Source organism: Sceloporus occidentalis, unplaced genomic scaffold (genome assembly GCF_023333645.1).
Source record: "Sceloporus occidentalis isolate IW3139 unplaced genomic scaffold, rSceOcc1.0.p SCAF_5, whole genome shotgun sequence".
NCBI classification, from domain to species: domain Eukaryota; kingdom Metazoa; phylum Chordata; class Lepidosauria; order Squamata; family Phrynosomatidae; genus Sceloporus; species Sceloporus occidentalis.
In genome coordinates, this window is record NW_028316985.1 from 176,959,677 (window position 1) to 176,982,673 (window position 22,997).

Genomic DNA, 22,997 nt, shown 5'->3' on the forward strand with positions numbered 1-22,997 from the left:
AAATGAAAGGTTCTTAATTCTCTATGTGCCTAAGGTTTTTCTTGATTTGACCCTTTGGTTTGCAATCTGACCCTCCTCTTTGCTATCTGCATCAAACCAAATATTCAGTCTTTTCCACCTTCACCCCAATTGGTTTTTCTTGCTTTGAAAAAGACAGGTTGGTAGTCATTTCACCTTCATTTACAGGGGAACAAGGGGTTGAAACACACCTGATTTAGCTCTGGATCTTCCTGACTAGTCCTGAAGGCTAAGGGGGTGACCCTGAAAGAAAAGCATTGCTTCCAGCCCCTTCCCATGTCCCCTTCTTAATCTGGGGGTGCATCTGCACTGTAGAAATAATGCAGTTGGACACAACTTTAGCTGCCCTGGCTCCTTCCTACAGAATCCTGGGGTTTTGTGAGACCTTGTAAAACCTCAAATCCCAGGATTCCCAGAAACTTTGGATTTCACTTGATTCATGATGTCTGACTACCTACCATCCAATGTCATTGACTGTGCTAAGTACGACCCACCAGCATTTTCCCTACCCTTCATTTCAGTGGATTATTTTCTCAGTGGCTTCAAGTGAGTGTGAAGCTCATAACCAGAGATGGGCTTATCTGGAAAACTTCTAGAGACAACAGTCTAAACCGGTGATTCCCAAACTCTGGTCCTCCAGGTGTTTTGGACTTCAGGTCACAGAAGCCTCAGCCATCATGCCAATAATCTGGGATCTGGGAACCAAAGTCCAAAGCATGTGGAAGGCCAGAGTTTGGGAATCACTGGTCTAAACCATCTATCTAGTCCAGGCATGTTGTTAAAGAATTCCCAAAGAATTTAATGTCTGCACATATAGGATTACAGGCATGCAGCCCTGTTTCTTGGGTCTAAACAGTCCCATTCCAGAACCTATATTAGATGATTTCAGGGCTAGAGTCTCAGAATGGATAAGGCATTCTCAAGCTGCATCTGATAGAAACTTCCAGGGATTCTCTGGCTACTCAAGGGAAAGTTCAGCATTTTTAAAATTTAAATTTAATTATTTGATTTAATTAAAGCAGGTTGATTAAGTCAAATAAAATGCAGGCATATTGCTGCTGGCCCAAAACCAGATTGTAGGTTTTCTTTTTCACTTGAAGTCAATGAAAGTAGGCCACAAGGGTTTGGTGGACTCTGGTGTTAAAATCAAAGAGGCAGCTCTGCAGCAGTTACAACCCACCACTTCCTTATGGCCTACTTTCATTTACTTCCTCCTGGGCACTTATTTAACACTCTGTTGAAACAAGGTTGAAATTTAGGAAGCCACTCCAGACCTGGTGGGGAGCATGTGTGTGTTTGCCTTTCAGTGTCCACTGATGATGGGGACATCTTGGTGTATTGATTCCTGGCTGCCTGTGAATCTTAGAATCCTAGAGCTGTGAATCCTAGAGAATGCTAGAGTTGACCCCCCTCAAGGGCCATGCAATCCAACTCTCTTCTGTCACGCAGGAAGACACCATCAAAGCTCTCTGGGCAGATAGCCACCCAGCCTCAGATGAAAAACCTCCAAAGGAGGAGACTCCACCACACCATGCAGCACACCATCCAGGGATGCAGGCCTACTGATGCATGCCTGGCTATGAGCATACTGCATGACTTGCTCCCTTTATGGTCAGCTAGTGAGTTGACATTTCAACCAGTTTAAGCTTTCGAACAGGCCACCAAAGGATTCTGAGAAAGGAACCAGTCCCTTAAACTGGTCTGATCCAGGTTTAAGCTTTGGGGCTGGGCTGTCACAGGACTCTGAGAAAAGGAGTGTTCCTCTCTGTTAAACCACTTTGACCCCTGTTTTAAGTGTTAGAGTTGGCCACCAAAGGATTCTGGGAACCATGCAGCATACTATCCCTGGATGCAGGCCTACAGGTGAGTTCATGGCTATGAAATACTACATGACCTTTTCCTTATCTAGTCAGCTCTGCTAGGGGCATTTAAACCAGTCTGACCCTGGTTTAAGCATTGGAGCAGGCCAACCCAGGACTCTGAAAAATTGAGCTTCCTTCTCCCTTAAATCAGTTTGGCCCTGGTTTCAGCTTCTGGGAACCATGTAATACCCTATCTTGGGATGCAGGCCTACAGGTGTGTGCATGGATGTGAGCCTACTGCATGACCTGCTCCTTTTCTGGCCAGGTCTGCTGTGGTCATCGGAACCAATCTGACCCCAGTTTAAGCTTTGGAGCAGGCCACCAAAGGATTCTGGCAACCATTCAGCACATGATGCATGCAAGACATGTATGAGTGTACTGCATGACCTGCTGCTGGTCAAGTCTACTCTGGACATTTCAACTAGTCTGACCCCGGCTGAAGCTTTGGATATGGGCCTGAGCCTACTGCATGGCCTGCTCTCTTTCTGGCCACCTCTGCAACTGACATTTCAAGCAGTTTGACCCCGGTTTAAGCTTTGGAGTGGGTCCCCCAAGGACTCTGAGAAATGAAGTTTCTTTCTCCCTTAAACCAGTCTGCCCCAGGATTCTGGGAATTATGCAGCACATCCCTTCTGGAGTCATGCTTCCAGGTGTGCGCATGGCTATGACCATACTACTTTCTTTGGGGCCAGTTCTCCAGTTGACTTTTCAACCCGTCTGACCCCGTTGAAGCTTTGGGTATGGACCTGAGCTTCTGCAGGACCTGCTCCCTTTCTGGACAGCTCTGCTGCTGTGGTCATTTGGACCCATCTGACCCCCGGATTCTGGGAACTCTGCAGCCCATCATCCCTGGATGCAGGCCTGAGCCTACTGCATCCCTCTCTGGCCAGTTGTGCAGAGGACCTTTCGACCAGTCTGAAGTGTCGGAGCGGCCCCTCCAGGCCGGTGAGGAATGGGGCTCTCCTCCCTCGATCCGGCCAGGGGCTCCCCGTCTGGGCTGGGGCGGGTGTGTGTGTTGGGGGTGGGGGTCTGCTGGGGCTCAATTGTGGGAGGTCATGTGGCGGGAGAGGTGGTGCCTCTCGCGGAAGGCCTCGTTGCAGATGGGGCACTTGAGCTTCTCCTCGCGGCGGCGCTTGACCAGGGGCTCGAGGGCGTACTCCTTCTTGTGGTGGGAGCGCATGTGGTAGACCAGGTCCGAGGTCATGCGGAAGGAGGCGTTGCACTTGGCGCACCAGTTCTGCGCCGGGAGACACAGCGAGGTGAAGGAGGGCGGCAGCAGCGTCAGCCCCGAGGGCACCTGCAGCTGCAGAGGAGCCACGGCGGCGGCAGCCGAGCTCTTGGGCCAGAAGGTGGTGGCCGCGTAGAGGAAGGGGCTCTGCTTGGGCAGACCGCCTCCGCCCCCGCCGCCCCCGGCCCCGATCTCCCCCGCGGAGCCTGCCAGCTTGACCCCCAGGGGCTCCGGGTACAGCCGAGAGGCCCCCTCGACGCCGCCAGGGCAGCCGTTCTCCACCAAAGCGCTCAGCTTCTGCCCCAGAACCAGCTGCGTGACGTGCGCCGAAGCGGCGGCCGCTGCTGCCACTGCTGCCGTCGAGGAAGAGGAGGAGGAGGAGGAAGAGGAGGAGGCCGCCGCCGCGGCGAAGCTGGCCCTGGCCGGCTGCGAGAAGGCGCTCTTCCTCTCCTCGGCGCCTCCGCTGCCGCTGGAGCTCTGCACCGTCGAGAAGGCGCTGGCCCCCGAGCGAGGCCCCAGCAGCTGCGGCGGGGAGGGCTTGTCTCCGTGTGGGCCGCCGCCCGCCGCCGCCGCCGGGGATCCCCGCTCCTTCTCCTCCTCGCCCTCCAGGGCCCCTCGCGAGGCCTTCTTCACCTCCACGAAGGCGCTGCGCTTGGCCTCCCCCGTCTCGGGGCTCGGGGGCCCGAAGAGGCGGCTGCCCTCCTCCAGGCCGAAGTAGCTGCCGGCCGGACGGAAGTGCTGCTGCGGGGTGCAGACCAGCTCCTCCTTCGGCGAGGAGGGGATGGGCCTCTCCAGGCGGCCCCTCGGGGGCCCCTGGCCCTCCGCCGGCGGGGATCTCCGCTTGGCCTTGTTCGCCTGGCCCTGCGGGGGCTCCGGGCTCAGCCCCGACGGCTCCCGGCTCTTCGGGGAAGCGCCGCTGCTGCTGCCGCCGCTGCTTATCATCGTGGAGGTGTTGCTGCGGGAGTTCTCCAGTTCCCGGGCCAAGTTGTGGAAGTCGGTGGAGGGCTTGGGGGCTTTGTCCAAAGGGGCGGCCGAGGGCTGGTAGTGCGGGGTCCGGTGGGGGGCCGGCGGCGGGCCGTGGCCCTTGGAGGAGGAGGAGGAGGAGGAGGGGTCCTTGGGGCTGCTGATGCCTTTGGGGCTGGCTTCCTCGACGGCGGCGGGGCTGCTCTCGTGGCCCGGCAGCCTCTTGGCGCAGCGGAAGCGGAGGTGGGCCACGAAGGGGAACTCGAACTGGAAGCGCTGGCTGCACTCCAGGCAGCAGAAGGGAGGGCCCCCTGCGTCGGAGAAAGAAAGGAAGAAGCATCAGAGAGAGAGAAGCCCCACGTCAGCAAAAGAGAGGAAAGGATCCGCTTCCACACCCCTCGGACTGCCCTGGCCCCATGCTATGGCATTCTGGGAAAGGAGTTGGTGGTGGCCCCAGAGCAAAGCCACCTTGGCCGCATGGCCAGAAGGAGAAGGGGCCAGCCTGCTAAAGAGGCCCTCCCCATCCATGCCACCTTCACTAGGACTGAAACGACAGAATGCAGCCCTCTTTGTCTCCTGTTTGGTCTCTAACATCTTGCCTGAGGAAGAAGCCAGTGAAGCTTCCAAAGCTTGCAATGAGTATATTGTGCATTTTGGTTGGCCAACAAAGGTATCACTGTTTGGTGGGTTTTTGTATGAATTTACTGAATGGCCAACACAGATCCCCCCTTCATGTTTTCCTATTCCCAGAATGCCATAGCATGGAGCCAGGGCAGCGCAAGTGGTATCAAACCAGATTATTTGGTGCCACAATCAACTACAATCCCCCAAATTCCGAAGCATTGAGCAATGGGAGTTCAGGAGTTGTCAAACCAGATTATGGTGTCACAACCAACTCCCATTCCCAGAAATCCAGAGCACTGAACCATGGCAATTCAAGTAGTGTCATACCTGATTATGGTACCACAACCAACTGCCATTCCTCGAATTGCAGAGCACAGAGCCAGGGCAGTTTAAGTGGTGTCAAACCAGATTCTTTCTCCAGCGCAGAGGCAGCCTAGTAGTCACCAAAAAGTCCCCCTTGCGCAGGAGAGAAATATCTCCAAGGCTGAGTAGAAACCAAGGGCTCAGGCTTTGGAAACCACAATTGGAAAGCCACAAACCTCTGGCCACAGTAGTGTCAAACCTACACAATTGCAACCACACTTCACGTGTCCCCTCTAGTTGCCGGATCCTAGCCTCTGGGGGAGCTTTGGAAGAACTGTTTGCACTTGAACTACCCAACACAGGTTGCTTCCAGAAGACCAGTTGATCTTCTGAAGATCAAATGAAGTATAGTCTTATGTACATCCAATAGGGTCACCATAAGTTAGGAATCTGACTTGAAGGCACACAACAATAACACTGCAAGCCAAAATATTACTAAGTTAAGCACCTTTGGAAGGGCTTCATTGAATTGGGAGGCCCTACTGGAATATCTCCATTGAATCCAGGGGAACTTGTTAAATGGTGGAGGACAATGGACTCACAGTTGGGTTTAGCACCAAAAGGCATATAGATCCAAAGGGCTTTGGAAGATCTTTGCCTATGTCAAACTGCTCCCTTGCAAAACCTCTTATTGGTATGCTAAGCCTCCACCTACCAAGAGTTTAGAGCAGTGATTCCCAATCTTCGGTCCTCTAGGTGTTTTGGACTTCAACTCCCAGAAGTACTAGCCAACTTGGCCAACAGTCAAGAATTTCTGGAGCATCACAGTTTAGGAACCAGTGGTTTAGACTTGTATCACAGAAGTCTGTAAGGTCTGCTGGCCTACTACTGCTTCTAGGTTTTACTAGACCCAAGTTCATCACTGAACCAGATCCCCGACTGATGGGTAACTTTAACATCATCCCTTTAAGCAACACAACAATAAAGCCACCCATTCACCACAATCCAAGGTGAATCAAGGAGAGCAAAAACACACAACCCATGGATAAGAACTCAGTAATAGCTAATTCAGTGGTTCTCAACCTTTGGTCCATTTGCTTTGGACTTCAGCTCCCAGAACCCCTGGCCAACTTGGCCAACAGTCAGGAATTATGGAAAGTGAAGTTTAAATCATAAAAGAGAACCAATTGTGGTTCCCAAACCTTGGTACTCCAGATGTTTTGGACTTCAGCTCCCATAATTCCTGACCGTTAACCAAACTGGTTGGGGCTTCTGAGAACTGAATTTCAAAACACCTGGAGGGCCAAAGTTTGGAAATCACTGCACCAAGCCAATGGAAGAACAGTATATGGTTCTGTTTGAATATACAGATAGACTGGTTTTAGTCCTGTGATCTACAGAGTTCTGTATTTCACCAAAATCCCAATGACCAACACAAGTGATTATATTTCTACAGGGAATTTTAGAGACCAAATGGTTCTCTTTTGAGAGGTCTGACTAACTGGATTCATGGAACATGATTATATCTTCATGTTCCCACAGGATCCTAGCCTAAGTTAAATCCCAGAAAGATGCCCCTGCTGGAAACTGGCTAGCCTCCAGATGCCTATGGCCTACTTTCTCCTTGGCTTCCCTGAAAGACATAAACATCTGTGGCATTTGAAAGAATACCTAAGCTCCAAGAATATGAAGGAATCTTGTAGGACCTTTGAGGCTAGCCTTCGAGAAAGGCATTTGTAGCACAGGCTTCCCTAGCCTGCATTCGCATTGCAGAAATAATCCAGTTTGACACCACTTGAACTTCTAGGGCTCAGTGCTATGAAATTCTGGGAATTGTAGTTTTGTGAGACATTTATCCTCCTCTGCCACAGAACTCTTCTGGTGCCCTCCTGCTTGCCTCCATAGATAACCCTCCATACTCAGAACAACACCAACTTCATAAAATTCAGGCCTCTGAATAACATCATTTCCCCCTCCTGTATTATTAGTGATGAAGAGACCAGTGGAGCTTTGAAAGCTTGTGACATACATTTGGTGCATTTTGGTTGGCCCCATAAAGGTATCACTGTTTTGTCAGGGTGACCAGATGCCCTCCTTTTCCAGAACATGTCCTACATTCCAACCTTCTCTCCAGGAGGAATTTCAGGGTCCTCCATTTTGAGCATGACTAAAAAGCATGAATTTATATTTATACGAGGTGCCCAGGTGCCCTCCTTTTCCAGGACATGTTCCTCCAGGAGGAATCCCAAAATGTCCTCGTAACCAAGAAACATGAATTTATTTTTATACAGGGTGACCAGATGCCCTCTTTTTCCAGGACATGTCCTCCATTCCAACCTTCTATCCAGGAGGAATTCCAAAAAGTCCTCCATTTGGAGCTGTACGAAGAAACATGGATTTATATTTCTAGGAGTGTTTTGCAACTTTTCTTTGGTGATGTACTACATTTAAATTTATCCAGGAGGAATCCCAAAAGGTCCTCCATTCGGAGCAGGAGCAAGAAGAATGAATGGCTAATTCTAGGAGCCCTTTTAGCTTTGATCCCTGTTTTCTGGTACCCCTTCCATTTTTGCAGCTCCTTGCCCTCCTGTTCCCCCGCGTGGGGTGGATGCTGGGTGCTAGAGTCCTTACGGGGGGCGGCGGACCTACCGTTCATCTTGCCGGGGGCCCGGGGGCTGCTCAGGAGGAGTAACTCGCTCAGCTCCTTCCCGTACCAAACCAGGAGTTCCTCATCTTTGGCGATCCTCCGGAGGGAGCGGTAAAACAACTGTCCGTTTTTGATGTAAGCTTCCAGGTTCTGCTCCTCTTTGTCTCGGGCGGACTGGACCAAGCGCAGCCACATCAGGCCTTCCGAGGAGCCGTTGGCAGCAGAAGTGTCCACCTGCCCAGAAGGAACGAGGAACGAGAGGAGCGTTACAAGAGATGCCCAGCCGATCCCTCGCCCCTCCACTCCGCATCCCGGCTTCCTTCTGGATACAGCAGGCTGACCAGATACAGCCTCCTTTTCCAGAACATGTCCTCCATGCCAACCTTCTGCCCAGCAGGAACTCCAAAAAGTCCCCCAGTTGGAGCCTGACCAAGAAGCATTGGGTTTATATACTGTAGGAGTGTTAAGAGCTTTTATATTGCAATGGCCTACGTTTTTCTTGGAAGTCCAACATTTGGCGGTACCTTGCCCTCCCTTGGGGTTAGGATAGCTGGTAACCATGGGAGATGATAGATAGATAGATAGATAGATAGATAGATAGATAGATAGATAGATGATAGATACACAGATGATGGAGAGGTAGATGATAGAGAGATAGATGCGAGATGCACAGATGATTGAAAGAGAGAGAGAAATGATAGATGATTGATAGATGAGAGAGAGATGAGAGATAGAAAGAGATAGAAATGATAGATAGATAGATAGATAGATAGATAGATAGATAGATAGATAGATAGGTAGATAGGGTAGATAGGGTAGATAGATAGATGATAGAGAGATGATAGATGATAGATAAGGAGATGATAGAAAGAGAGAGAGAAATGATTGATAGATGATTGATAGATGATAGAGAGAGATGAGAGATGATAGAAGAGAGAGAGAGAAATAGATAGATGATTAATAGATATGTGATTAATAGATAACAGATAGGGAGATGAGAGAGAGATATATATAATAGAGACAGAGAGACACGAGAGATGATAGATAGATAGATAGATAGATAGATAGATAGATAGATAGATAGATGATGGATATGAGATGACAGATAAATAGATGATAGAGACACATGATTGAGAGAGGGGAGAATAGATAGATAGACAGACAGATGAATAAATGAATAGATAGATGATAGAAAGATAGAGATAATATTTTTTAAAAAAACATTTTAATATATTTTAATACATGTATTGTTTTTAAAAGCAACCTTGTCTCTGGACCGGCGAGTTGGGGCTGAAAGAGAAAGCCAGCGACCTCTCTGGGCTCCAGCCTCGTTTAGGATGACGGCCTTGAGCCCTCCATCCATCCATCCATCCATCCATCCATCCATCCATCCATCCATCCATCCAGCCCACCCACCCAGCCTCTCCTCTCCAAGGCGCCACGCTGGCTTCCCAAAATAAAATGGAATAAAAAATACAGGATGCAGGCAGCCTCTATGAATCCGGCGCGAAGAGGCTGGTCAGCAAGAATGGTTTCTTGAAGTGTCGGATGATTTCGTAGACTTCCGAGGGGAATTCTCCTTTCCGCAGGGAGGTGGCAGCCCTCGCAGCTAGACCCGACTTTTCTTGCCTTTTAAAACGCGGCACAAACTCTCAACCCTCAATACCGGTTGTAGGAAAAGGAAGCCACGCTTGGCCCGGTTTCTTTTTATCTATTTATCATCTCATATCCATCTATCTATCTGTCATCTCTTTCTTCTCTCTCTCTCATCTCTCTCTCGCTATCTATCATTTCTCTCTCTCTATCATCTCATATCTCTCATTTCTCTCTCATCTCTCTCTCTATTATCTATCGAACACCTATCTCTCTCTTCTATCATCTCTCTCTCTCTCTCATCTATCATTTATATCTACCATCTCTCTATCTATCTCTCTATCTATCTCTCTATCATCTATCTATTTCTCTCTTTCTATCATGGAGGAACGCGTGTCAAACTGTGCCGATTCACACGTGCCTCGAAACTCCCGGAGACTCCTGTTTTCTCAACGCAAAGGACCGAGCCTATTTCATTCCGGAAAAGCTACGATTTGCACCTTGGTCTCGTTTCAGGGATGTTTCTTTGGATACAAAGAGGAAGTGCATTCATTTCTCTTTAGTTATTAGTTACGTTTTTAACTTCGGTATGGTTTTTTTTTACATGTTAATTCTATACTCTTTTAAAGAGTCGGTTTTCACTGTTATTTAAAAAAGGTTACTATAAGGTGTTATTTTTAAATTTTTATTTGTTTATTTTGCGATCCGCCTTGGGTCCCTTTCTCTGGGAGAAAGGCGACATATTAAAAAAATGAAATAAAACGATAAACCAATGATAAATTCTGGGGGAAGACTCTTCGTACAAGAGACCCCTCTATATTTTATTCACTTCCAATAAAATGTCAGCACCCCCCACTTCGGATTAAGGAGATGTCGGATTGGGTTCGTCCTCTGCCAGTTAGACGAGAAATTGGGAGCAAGATGAATGCAAATCCCCAAAGAAATTAATTTTGTGGCTCCATTTCTTGCAGGTGGCTCAGAGACCCCAGTCTTATAGGATGCGGCCCCTTTCCCTCTCACTCTTCCCTTGTTTTATTAAAGGGGTTTCTTTGGGGTGGGATACAGACACACCTTTAGAATAAGCCTTTAAACCTTCCTTTGACAACCCACAATCCGTTCACACCTTCCCCTGCGATTTCCCATACAAAGCCCGACCTTCGCAAAAGTAAACCACGAATAAATAAATGCATTATTGATACACAAACACACACACACACACTTGAGAGAGAGGCAGAGGCAGCATCGCGTAGTGGTTTGGGTGCTGGACTATGGCTGCATCCGCACTGCCGACATAAACCGGTTTGAAGCCAATTTAAACTGCCCGGCTCAATGCGATGGAATCCTGGGAATCGTACTTTGTTGTGGCGCCGGAGCTCTCTGGCAGAGAAGACTCAGCGTCTCACAAAACTACACAGCTCTAGTATTCATCCCTGGCGGATGAATTATGGTTCAAAACACCCCGCAGAAATAATCCACCTTGAGACCGCTTTAACTGCCTTGGTTCAGTGCGAAGGAATCCTGGGAATGTTGTGGCACCAAGAGCTCTCTCATAGAAAAGGTTCAATGGCTCACAAAACTACAGTTCCCAGAATTCCCAAGCATCGAGCCAGAGAAGTTAAAACGGTCTCAAACGGGATTATCTCTACAGTGTGTTTTCGACCTATGTTCTTCTCTCTCTCTCTCTCTCTCTCTCTCTGTCTCTCTCTCTCTCCCACACACACACATACACACACACATTACATATATGTGTGTGTGTGTATACACACACAGATATCTATTTATCATCTATTTGTGTGTGTATACACACACACACACATATATATATAAATAAACACATGCAAACACACATATATATGTATATATTTGAATATATTTATATACTCACAGAGAAAGAGAGAGAGAGAGAGAGAGAATGTGATATATATATAGTAGGTTTTTTGTTGTTGTTAACTGCCTTCAGTCGATCTCGACCAACGACGACCCTATGGATGGGACATCTCCAACCCCCTCCCCGTCATATATATAATATTTGTACAAATGTCTGTCTGTCTCTCTGTCTGTCTATCTATCTATCTATCTATCTATCTATCTATCTATCTATCTCTACTATCTATATCTATATACTATATATAGATACTATATATAGATATAGATGATAGATGATAGATAGATATTTGTATAAATATATCATATATATAAAATATATAGAAATATAAAAAATATAAGAAATATAAAAAATATAAGAAATATAAAAATTATGTGTGTGTATAATGCACACACACACACACACATACACACACATACACACACATACACAAACATACACACACGCACACGCATATATAGTAGGTGGGTTCCTCCTCCCCAGCCCAGTTAAAACCAACTCCTTGGGCTTAAGCCAGTTGGCATCCCAAGGCCCCCGACCTCGGATTCCCAGCCAAACCCATTGTTTCCCTTTAAGCCCCTTTAAACCCAGTTGCTGGGCAGCGATGATGGCTCTGAGCTCGAAAGACCCTCCTTTCTCTCCCTCCCTGCCTCACTGGACTGGGTTGGGGTTTTTTTGGATCTCGGAGCTTTAGTTTTTGGGACATCGGAGGCAGAGGGGCCGCAAAGGAGGACGAGGCACCACAGAATGGAGGACATTCCTAGAAAAGGTAAGTCCAAAGAGAAGATCAAAACACTCCTCTATATCTCAATTCCTGCTTTTTTTAAAATCATGCTCCAAATGAAGGCGTTTTTAAAATTCCTCCTGGACAGCAGGTTGAAATGGAGGACTTGTCCTGGAAAAGGAGGACAGGTCTGGTCAGCCTGCATCGGAGGCCTAGATTTGGGATACAGAGTGACTAGATTTGGGTCACAGAGTGCCTGAATTTGGGATATAAAGTACCTAGATTTGGGATATAGGGTGCCTAGATTCTGGGAACTGTAGTTTGTTGTGGGACCACAGTGGAACTTTGACTTTGGGGACATCGACTGCAGAAATGATCCGGTTTGACCCCAATTGAACTGCCATGGGTCCATGCTATGGCATTCTGGGAAGTGTAGCTTGTTTTGGCACTAGAGCTCTCGGACAGAGAAAGCTGAACGTCCCGAAAAACGACAAACTCCACGATTCCAGAGCATTGAGCCAGGGCAGTTAAATCCGTGCCAAGCTGCATTATTCCTGCAATGTAGATGCAGCCTCTGGTTGCCGTTAAGGTTTGACTTCATCTGATCGTATTTCACTTGTACACTTGTGTTTTCCGGTGCGGGGCTGCCCCAAGAAACGACTCTCCCAGAATGCCACAGCGTGGCGCCGTGGCAGTTCAAGCGGGGTCAAAGTGGGTTATTTCTGCAGTGCGGATGCAGCTGGGAGAGATGAAGAAGACGACCGGCCAAGTACGCCACTGGCAAGGTTTTAACGTTGAATTGATGGTGTCTGTCAAGTGCCCTGTTCATGTATGGCGCTATATCAATAAATATTGATATAATGTTAATAATATTTATATATTTAAATTTATATATTTATATATTAATATTATAATGTTTTATATATATATATATATATATATATATATATATATATATATATGTGGTGCCTGGGTCATCAGAGATAGATAATAGTGTGTGTGTATATATATATATATATATATATATATATATAATCTTTATAAATATATAAACACACACACACACACATATATATTGTATAGATATATATTTTGATGATGATGATGATGATGATTATGATGATGATGATGATGATGATGATGATGATGATAGATGGTATCTTGCTCTTACCCGGAATATATAGGGGACGGTCCTCTTGTCGGTGGACTTGAGGGCGACGAAGGCGATGCTGTCGTAGAGGGAGGTGTGGCTGAGGACGCAGGGCCCGAAGATGGCATTCTCGGGGATGTCGCAGGTGGTGTAGACGCTGGTGAAGATGTCGGTCAGGCACTGCTGCACCGCCTTGGCCTCGCCCTCCCAGACCCCGCGGGGCACGCCGCTCTCCTCCATCCCTCCCTGCCCAGGAGCAGAAGAAGAGAGAACCCAGTCACTCCAGGAAAAGACACACAGAGCTCCTTGGGAACCAGGATCGGGACCCAACGCCAGCCACCCTGGCCTTTTCTCTAGGCAAGGTTTCTTGGGATAGTCGTTTCATGTCCCAAATCTAGGCACTCTCTATCCAAAATCTAGGTACTTTATACCCCACATCTAGAAATCCGATATCCCAAATATAGACACTGTATATCCCAAATCTAGGCACGTTATATCCAAAATCTGTGGATTTAGGCACTCTATACCCCAAATCTAGGTACTTTATATCCCAACTCTTGGCACCCGATGTCTCAAATCTAGGCACTTTATATCCCAAATTAGATCCCCAAATCTAGGCAACCAGTGTCTCAAATCTAGGCACTTTATACCCCAAATCTAGGCACCCTATAGCCCAGATCTTTACATCCCAAATGTAGAGATCCGATGTCCCAAATGTAGGCATCTGATACTGCCTTTGCTAATCTAAACCACCACGGCGACCCTAAAAGAAAACCCATCTTCAAGTTTTCTGGGTAAGATGTATTCAGAGGTGGTTTGTCATTGCCTTCCCCTGAGGCTGAGAGAGTGTGACTTGCCTAAGAATGGGTCCTGATCCAACACTAAAGAGGACAAAAGATTCAGATGTGTTTCTGCCCTGTTTCCTCGGAAGAATGAATGAACCTTCATCATAAGAAGAATTTTGATGCAAGCGGAACGCTCTCAAGTCTAACATTGGTTTCAATGGGAGAGATGTCAGCTTAGGCTTTACGCAGAAGGAGTGTCGCATGCGGTGAATCGGGTTTCCTCTGAGTAAATGCGTATTTAGAAATCGGAGGGTGCTTTCTCTGCCCACTTTTCAAATCTACAAGATCCCAAAATGTGGATCATCCAAAAGCCCAAAGCATCAGAACCAGCCCCGGAAAGCCAAAGCAAAAAGGCATCTGAACTGCAAGGCTGACTCTCAACTCCTTGCACCCACACTGGGGAAATAACCCGGTTTGGCACCGCTTTAACTTATTGTCTGGCTGAAGGCTATGGAATTCTGGGAGTTGGAGTTTGTTGTGGGCCCAGAGCGGAGGAGAGCTCTGCTCTGGGCCCCACAACAAACTCCAACTCCCAGAATTCCATAGCCTTCAGCCAGAAAGAGTTAAAGCGGTGCCAAACCGAGTTATTTCTCCAGTGCGGATGCAGCCAAATCATCCTGTCGGAGGTTTCAGACGACAAAACGACATGGGAAGGAGGAATATATGAGGAAGGGAGGAAGAATGAAGAAGGAGACGGTGATGTTGAGGGAGGAGAAAAGAAAAGAGAAGGAGGAAAGGAGGCCAAACTTGAGTGAGCCACCCAGGAATAATAATACTAATATTAATACAGTACAGTCAGCCCTCCATATCCACAGATTTTTTAAATCCACGGATTCAAGCATAGATAGATCCCAAAATGTATACGTTGATTTTGTCATTTTGGATAAGGGACACCGTTTTAACATGTCATTGTGGACCATGGGACTTGTGTATCCAGGCACCAAACCGCAGCCGATACTAAGGGCCCACTGCAGCAACAACAACAACAACACTTACAAAAACAACAACAATGACATTGATTATGATAATAATACTTTTTATTTATTGCAAAGATTTATAGCCTGCCTTTCTCCCACAATGGGATTGGGGGGGGGGGTAATAATAATAGTAATAATAATTGCAGTAGGCTCTTGGTATCCGCTGGGGTTTTGATTGTAGTTATTGCTATTATTATTATTATTATTATTATTGCAGTGGGCCCTTGGTTTGGTTGTTGCTGCTAATTATTGTTATTGTTATTGTTATTGTTATTATTGCATTGGGCCCTTGGTTTGGCTGTTGCTGCTAATTATTATTAGTAGTAGTATTGCAGTGGGCCCTTGGTGTCCGCTGGGGTTTGGGTGCTTTTGTTATTATTATTATTATTATTATTATTGTTATTGCAGTAGTCCCTTGGTATCCGTTGGGGTTTGGTTGCTGCTGCTGCTGCTGCTACTACTACTATTATTCCAGTGGGCTCTTGGTTACCGCTGGGGGGGTTTGGTTGCTAATAATAATAATAATAATAATAATAATAATAATAATAATTTCTTACCCTCTCTCCCTAAGGATCGAGGTGGAGGAGGTATGACCTGAATTTAGACACATACAATCATTTAAACATAGTTAAAGCAGGGAATCCTACTTAGAGGCACCCATCCATCCACCTCCACGTTTCTCAGCCTTTCTAACCGAGGTGAACCTTTGCAATGATGGTCCAAGTCTCCACGAACCTAAGTTTCCTGGGAAAAGTAGGGCAGAGGAACCCCCGATCCACACGTTCCTTCCTCCTTGTAGTAGCTATCCTAACTTCGTTTTCCTAAGGATGGCATCTCAATCCATGGATTTAGGCTTCCCTTGTCCAGAATGGCAGGGTGGCATGGATGGATGCCCTCTTGCCAGGGTGAGTAGAGGTCCTCACCGCAAAGGAGGACCAGGCATCACAAAATGGAGGGCATTCCCCTAGGAAATGGAGGACATGCCAACCTACAAGCTCAAAACACTCCTCTCAATATAAATATACATTCCTGCTTCTCAGCCATGCTCCGAATGGAGGACCTTTTGGGATTCCTCCTGGAGAGGAGGTGGAAATGGAGGACATGTCCTGGGAAAGGAGGGCATGTCTGGTCAACCTGGGCATACGACAAAAACAAACTGGTATTACAAAATAAAAGACGTCAGACAATAAAAGCTTTTTTTAAAAACCCACCTCATATAAATACAAAAATGAATACGAATGCACGCATTTTGCATTTATATTAGACACTCCCCCCAGCTAAATTTATTGTTTCCAGGAGCCAAATGGTCCAAAAAGAGGAGCGTTTGGAATTCCTCCTGGAGAGAAAGTTGGACTGTAGGGCATGTCCTGGAAAAGGAGGACGTACCTAGCAAACCCTGTATAACCATAAATCCATGCTTCTTACTCAGGCTTCCAATGGAGGACCTCTTGACATTCCTTGCGGTCAGGAGGACATGGAGGGCATGCTCGCCCTTCTTGGAGGATTCTTCCTCGAGGCTGGTTTTGCAACAGCCCTGAGCTTCTTTGCCTGCCCTTCCCTTGGTTGTTGGGGATCCCTCCAAGTCACTTGGGACTTATGGAAAGCCTATGCTGGGGTTTTCTGAGCAAGGTTTGTTCAGAGAGAACCCATGCCCCGACCTTCCTCTGAGGCTGAGAGAGTGTGACTTGTCAGGGGTGTTATAATGCTGGAGCAGGGATTGGTTCTCTTTCTCCTTTTTTCCTCAGCCACCTCTCCCCCTCCAGCCTCCATCCCTTCCCCAGTTGCCAGGCTGGTGAGGGCAAAGGGAGTCCCAGACCTCCTCTGCCAGCCAACCTTTGCCTCCAAGAGGGAACGTCTGGCTGTTCATTACCATAATCCCTCACTTTCCCTGGGAGCCTTTAATTAAACGCAGCCAGCAAAAGGTAATTAATTCTTAACCTCGACACGCTTCTTGAGAGGAGGAGGAGGAGGCATGTTAGGCATGGGGGGGGCAGTGGGTGCATTGCAAGCGGAGAGACGTTGGATGCATCCAGATTGGAGCACTGATGCGGTTTGATCCCGCTTTAGCTGCCTTGTCTCAAGGCTATGGGTTAGCCTTGAGACAAGGCAGCTAAAGCGGGATCAAACCGCATCAGTGCTCCAATCTGGATGCAGCCTTTGATTAGGCCTATCAATCCTAAAGGCTCAGAGGCACTGCTTAAACCGCAGCCTCGGATGGATCCCTAGTCAATAAGTATTGATCCATAGTCAATACGTCTCTATCTTCACGTCCGATGATGTATTCTTTTCGTGTCGGCCCAATGTGCGGAGGGAAAATAATAATAACAATAACAATAATATTAATGAGGGAATGGAACAAGCGCTGCCTAACAACTGAATAATGAATTCTTATCTTATCAGCAGTGCTTAACAATTGAGATTATTCTTACTGTCGCTGCTATTATTGTTGTTATTATTATTGAGCCAATGTTTCAATGGGTCGCCAGTTGCTTTCTAGGAATCAGTGGGTCCCAAGAACTGAGCCGAAATGGGAGATTATTATTACTATCGCTGTTATTATTGTTATTATTATTGAGAAAACCTTCCAGTGAGTCGATAGTTGCCTTGTAAGAATTAGCGGGTCATAGTAATTTAGCCAATATGGGAGATTATTATTCCTATTGCTATTATTATTATTATTATTGAGAAAACATTCCAGTGGGTCCCTAGTTGCGGATCCTATTAATTGTGCCGACATGGGAGATTATTATTCCTATTCCTATTATTATTATTATTATTATTGACAAAAAGATATTCCAGAGAGTCGCTAGTTGCCCTTCTAGGAATCAACGACTCCTAATAACTTTGTCGAAACTGGAGATTGTTATTACTGTTGCCATTATTATTATTATTATTATTATTGGGCAAATAATGGTGGTTTGCTCAAAGAGTCCCAATGAAACCGAAATGGGAGATTATTATTACTTTTGCTGCTATTCCTTTTCTTATTCTTCCTATTGAGCAAATATTCCCGTGAGACGCCAGTTGCGGGTCCTAATCATTGAGCCGGAAAGGGGGATTATTACGACGATTGCTCCTATTATTATTATTATTATTAAGCAAATATCCCAGTGAGTGGCTAGTTAGTTGCCTTCTAGGAATCAGCGGGTCCTAATAATGTAGCTGACATTATTATTATTATTATTATAGAATAAATATGCCGGTGGCTCTCGCTGGTGGCCAACAAAGAGATGTAAACTGGGATGATGATGATGATGATGATGATGATGATGATGATGATGATGATGATGATGATGATATTTATTGGCCCATCTTGGTCCCAGTGACATCTTTGCAACCTCAGCACCTTCCACAGTCTCTGGGTCCCTCTCAAAGGTACAGCTTTCCGAAAAGGGAGGAAGAAGGCTGGGGGAAGATACTTTTTTCCCCCCAGTGCCAACTTTAGCTATTCATTTTCTGGTCCATCTCTTTCTCATTCCCCACAAGAGGAAAACCAAGCAGTCTGGGAGAAAAGGAGCAATGAGAGGAAAGAGATGCGAGGGAGCTTGTGCGCATTTGAGTTTGCTTTGCTGGAGAGGAGAAGGTTGGCGTCTGGGTGAATTACATACACACACCACACACACCTCTCACACACACAGCCTGCCTGCATCACTCTCTATCCTCCCCCCCCCCCTCCCCAGTTTTCCTTTTTCAAGGTTGGGGCTGGAGGTCGGCTGCTGTGGTCGCGGGAAGAAGAGGAGCAGCAAAGGCAATTCTCACAATAATGCAAGCAAAGGAGGCACTGAGCAAAACTCCAAAGTGTGTGGGGAAACAAGGAAGAGAGGGAGGAAAGAAGGAAGGGCGGATAGAAGGAAGGAGAAAAAGAAGGAAGGATAGAAAGAAGGATAAAAAGAAGGAAAGAAGGATAGAAAGAAGGAGGAAAGGAAGGAGGAAAGAAGAAAGGAAGGAAGGATAAACGGAAGGAAGGATATAGTTTACAGGTATTTAATCTGATAAATTACCTGTTTGCTGTATATTATATCTCTTGTGATTTTACATTGTACACCATCGGCAGGTTTTTATGTCGTTTAATGATTTCGTAAAGTGCCGTGCAAAACTTACAGCGCTATATAATAATAATAGTAATAATAATAATAAACGGAAAGAAGGAAGGAAAGTAATAAGGAAGGGAGGGAAGGCGGGAGGGAGGTAAAGAAAGCAGGAAGGAAGGAAAGAAAGGAGAGAGGAAAGAAAAAAGGGAGGGAGGGAGGAAAGAAAGAAGGAATGAAAGAAGGAAGGAAGAAGGAAGGAAGGAATGAAAGATGGGAAGAAAGAAGGAAAGGAGGAAGGAAAAATAGGAAGGAAGGAAGAAAGAAAGAAGAAAAGAAGGAGGGACCGAGGGGAAAAGGAAAAGAAAAGAGAAAGACTAAAAGCTCCATTCTGGCTTTCCCTCCTTTTCAACCTCCCACGACTTCAGTCTTTCTCTTCCTCCAAAAATACCAGCAAACATCAATTCCTCCTTTCAGCCCTTTTCTGTCATCCGTTCTCTCTCTCTCTCTCTCTCTCTCTTTCTTTCTCTTTTTTTTTTTGGCTGAAAAAAGAAAAAGACAAGAAGAGCAAACCCAGCCCAGGCTGCTTGCCCTCATTGTCTGCTCCTTTCTCCCCCGGATTCCAACCAAATGCAAAGCGGAGCCCTCTCTCGCCCGATCCCCGAAGCCGCTTTGTACCGATGCCCCGGGCTCCTCTCCTTCATCGCCGCGCTCCCTTCTTTCTCTCCCTTTTTTGGGGCCTCCTTCCCTTTCGGTGCCAAGACATTAAAAAAAACCCAAGGAGTCGCGGTGGGCAAAAGAAGAGAAGAAAACCACCCTAAAACGTTTTTCCCCTTCCCTTCTCCACCCAAGGCATGCATTCTCTCCAACATTTGAATAATATATATATATTTGTTCTTACTTACCAGGAATAAAGTCAGGATTGTAATCCTAAAGGCAGAAGGGGAAGGGGACAGAATTGCAAAAAAGCAGGACAAAAATATTAATCCCCAGCAAAAAGTGGCCCCAAAAATAAGAATAATCATAAAAAGATGCCTCGAAGTCTCTTGGTTTCTTTTTAGGGGAGGTGGGGGGGGGGGGGAGGAGAAACAAAACAGCCAAATAATAATAATAATAACAATATGTTGCTGTTGTTGTTGGAAGGGGGGGGGAGAATGGCTATTGGGGGTGTTTGTCTTCCATGGCGGTGGGGCGATGCTGGCTGGGCAAGGGATCTGGGGAAAAAGAGGAGGAGGAGGAGGAGGAAGAGGAGGAGGAGGAGGAGGAGGAAGAAGAAGAAAAGGAGGGATGGAGGCAGAGGCAGGAGCCTGGCGCAGATGGAGCCCAGGCACTGACTGCCTGGCATCCGGAGCCCCCGTTTTTGTTGGCTCTCCTGCTCTGCTGCCCAGTGACGCCAGAGAGCCCCACCTCCCCTCCCCTCGCCTTAACCCTTTCCTGGGCGGCTCTTCCCTCCGGAGGAAAGCCAGCCTGGAGGGGGCCCTCTCGGCCAGGAGCATACCGCCCCCCAAGCCCTCCTCCACCTGCAGCCCAGGCAGCCAGCCAGCACCCGGCTCTCAGGAGGGAGCATGGGCAGCTCGCCTTCTTGGGACTTCTGTTTCTAGGAGGGTTTGGCAGCTTTTGTTTGGCCAGGTCCTAAGAAGCATGAACTTTTCTTTCTACAGCTTTTATTTAGTCATCTCCTAAAAGAAGCATGGGCTGAGATTTTCTAGGAGGGTTTGGCAGCTTGGTACTTGGTCATATCTTCCATGTCCATCTTCTGTCCAGGAGGAATCCTCAAACGTCCTCCGCCTGGAGCAGGAGTCAGGACTCAGAAGAATGGGTTTAGATTTGCAAAAATCTTTGGAGTGTTTTGCAGGGGGGGGGGGGTGGTCAAGTCCTAAGGAGCATGAACTTCTGTTTCAAAGAGTGCTTTGCAGTTTTTGTTTGGTCATGGCCTAAGAAGCATGAACTTATATTTCTAGCAGTGTTTGTAGCTTTTCTTTGGGCATGTCCTCCATTTCCACCTTCTGCCCAGGAGGAATCCCAAAAGGTCCTCCATTTGGAGCAGGACTAAAAAGCATGAACTTACATTTCTAGGAGTCTTTTGAAGCTTTTCTTTGGTCGTGTCCTAAAAAGCATAAACTTATATTTCTAGGAGGGTTTTATAGCTTTCATTTGGTCATGTCCTAAGAAGCACAAACGTATACTTCTAGGAGGGTTTTGTGGCTTTTCTTTGGTCATGTCCTACATTTAAACCTGTCCAGAAGGAATCCCAAAAGGTCCTCCATTTGGAACAGGACTAAAAAGCATGAACATATATTTCAATGAGTGCTTTGCAGCTTTTGTTTGGTCAAGTCCTAAAAGAAGCATGAAGTTATATTTCAAAGCGTGTTTTGGTCGTGTCTTCCATGTCCTCCTTCTGTTCAGGAGGAATCCCCAAAGGTCCTCCACCTGGAGCAGGACTCAGAAGCAGGAATTTAGATTTAGATAGGAGTGTTTTGCAGCTTTTGTTTGGTCAGGTCCTAAGAGAAGCATGAACTTTTATTTCTTGTAGCTTTTCTTTTGGTCACGTCCTACATTTAAACCTCTTCAGGAGGAATTCCAAAAGATCCTCTATTTGGAGCAGGACTAAGAAGCATGAACTTAGATTTCAAAGAGAGTTTTGCAGTTTTTATTTGGTCATGTCCTAACAAGGAGGAATTTAGATTTCTAGGAGTGTTTTGTAGCTTTTGTTTGGTCACGTCCTCCATTTCCATCTTCTGCCCAAGAGGAATCCCAAAAGGTCCTCCATTCTGAACAAGACACACAAGCATGGATTTAGATTTCTAAGAGTGTTTTGCAGCTTTTGTTTGGGCATGTCCTAAAAAGCATGAGATGTCTAGTTTTCATCTAGGCATGTCCTTCATTTTCACCTTCTGTCCAGGAGGGATCCCCAAAGTTCCTCCATTTGGAGCAGGACTCAGAAGCAGGGATTTATATTGCAAGGAGTGTTTTATAGATTTTAGTTGGACGTGTCCTCCATTTCCACCTTCTCTTCAGGAGGAATCCCAAAGGGTCCTCCATCTGGAGTACGACTAAGGAGTATGGATTGATCTTTATAGACGGTTTGACCCCACTTTAACTGTCTTGGCTCAATGCTGTGGAATTCTGGAAGGTATAGTTTGGTGCAGGGAGGGGGCAGAGCAAAGCAAAACTACAAATCCCAAGATTCCATAGCACTGAGCCAGGGCAGTGAAAGTGAGGTCAAACCGGATTGCTCTGGTGAGTCCTTCAAACTATACATCCAAGATTCGTTGAGCCAGGGCAGTGAAAGTGGGCTCCAATCGGATTATTGCTCTGGTGGCCCACCAAACTACACATCCCAGAAATCTATTGCATGGAGCCATGGCAGCAGTTTAAGTGGTGTCAAACCGGGTTATTACCCCAGTGTGGATGCAGCCTTAGTCCAACACTCAAGCCAGGCTGTCGAATGACAATCCAGAAGCCATGGCTTGGGGGGCAAGACATTCTCCTCCCCATAGAAATGAAGGGGGAAAGGGTTTCCCTTGAAAGGAGCCCCATTCATTTCCATGGGACTTGCATCAGGGATTTTTCAGGGTAGATGGAGCTCTTCTTCATTTCACTTTTGAAAAACGACTTCCTTGCAAACCTTCCTTTTGTCTTTGGCATCCTCCCAGCCCAGGCTTGCTCTCAGGCTGACTTCTCCTTTTCCTTTCAATGGGACTTGAGCAGGAGAACTTCCCTAGAAAGTGAAGAATTTCACTTTGTGGTTGTTGTTGTGCGCCTTCAAATCATTTTCTGACCTAAGGCAGACCCATCATGGGGTTGCCATGGCCATCCCCTGAGGCTGAGAGAATGTTATTCGCCCAAGATTCGAACCCTGGTCTCCAGAGCCATAGTCCAACACACAAACCACCATGGCCCTTCATCTTGGGCAGCCCCATCCTAACAAGGCGATCCTATGCGAGCTTAGGGGGGAAAAAAACCTTTGTTGCTGGCTGCAAGTAAAGGTGAAGGTAGGATTGCAACAACAGCAAGAACAATAACAACAAATTATTTTAAGATAAATAAATATAATCAAATAAATAAATTATAATTTAATTAAATAACAATGTATTATTATTATTATTATTATTATTATTTCTTCTTACTCTTATCGAGACAAGGAACA

At 46.6% G+C, this 22,997-nt stretch overlaps 1 protein-coding gene across 1 annotated transcript; it reads right to left on the reverse strand.

Annotated features, from left to right (window-relative positions):
* Positions 1 to 1,013: 1,013 nt before the first annotated feature.
* Positions 1,014 to 20,145, reverse strand: LOC149313202 (PR domain zinc finger protein 8-like). The gene is made up of 4 exons (XM_089526262.1): positions 19,753 to 20,145; positions 13,019 to 13,243; positions 7,648 to 7,879; positions 1,014 to 4,382 (listed from the first exon to the last, which is right to left on the reverse strand). The coding sequence occupies exons 1-4, from the start codon at positions 19,870 to 19,872 to the stop codon at positions 2,920 to 2,922; spliced, it is 2,040 nt and encodes a 679-aa protein (XP_089382388.1). The 5' UTR covers positions 19,873 to 20,145; the 3' UTR covers positions 1,014 to 2,919.
* Between the last annotated feature and the right edge of the window lie 2,852 nt (positions 20,146 to 22,997).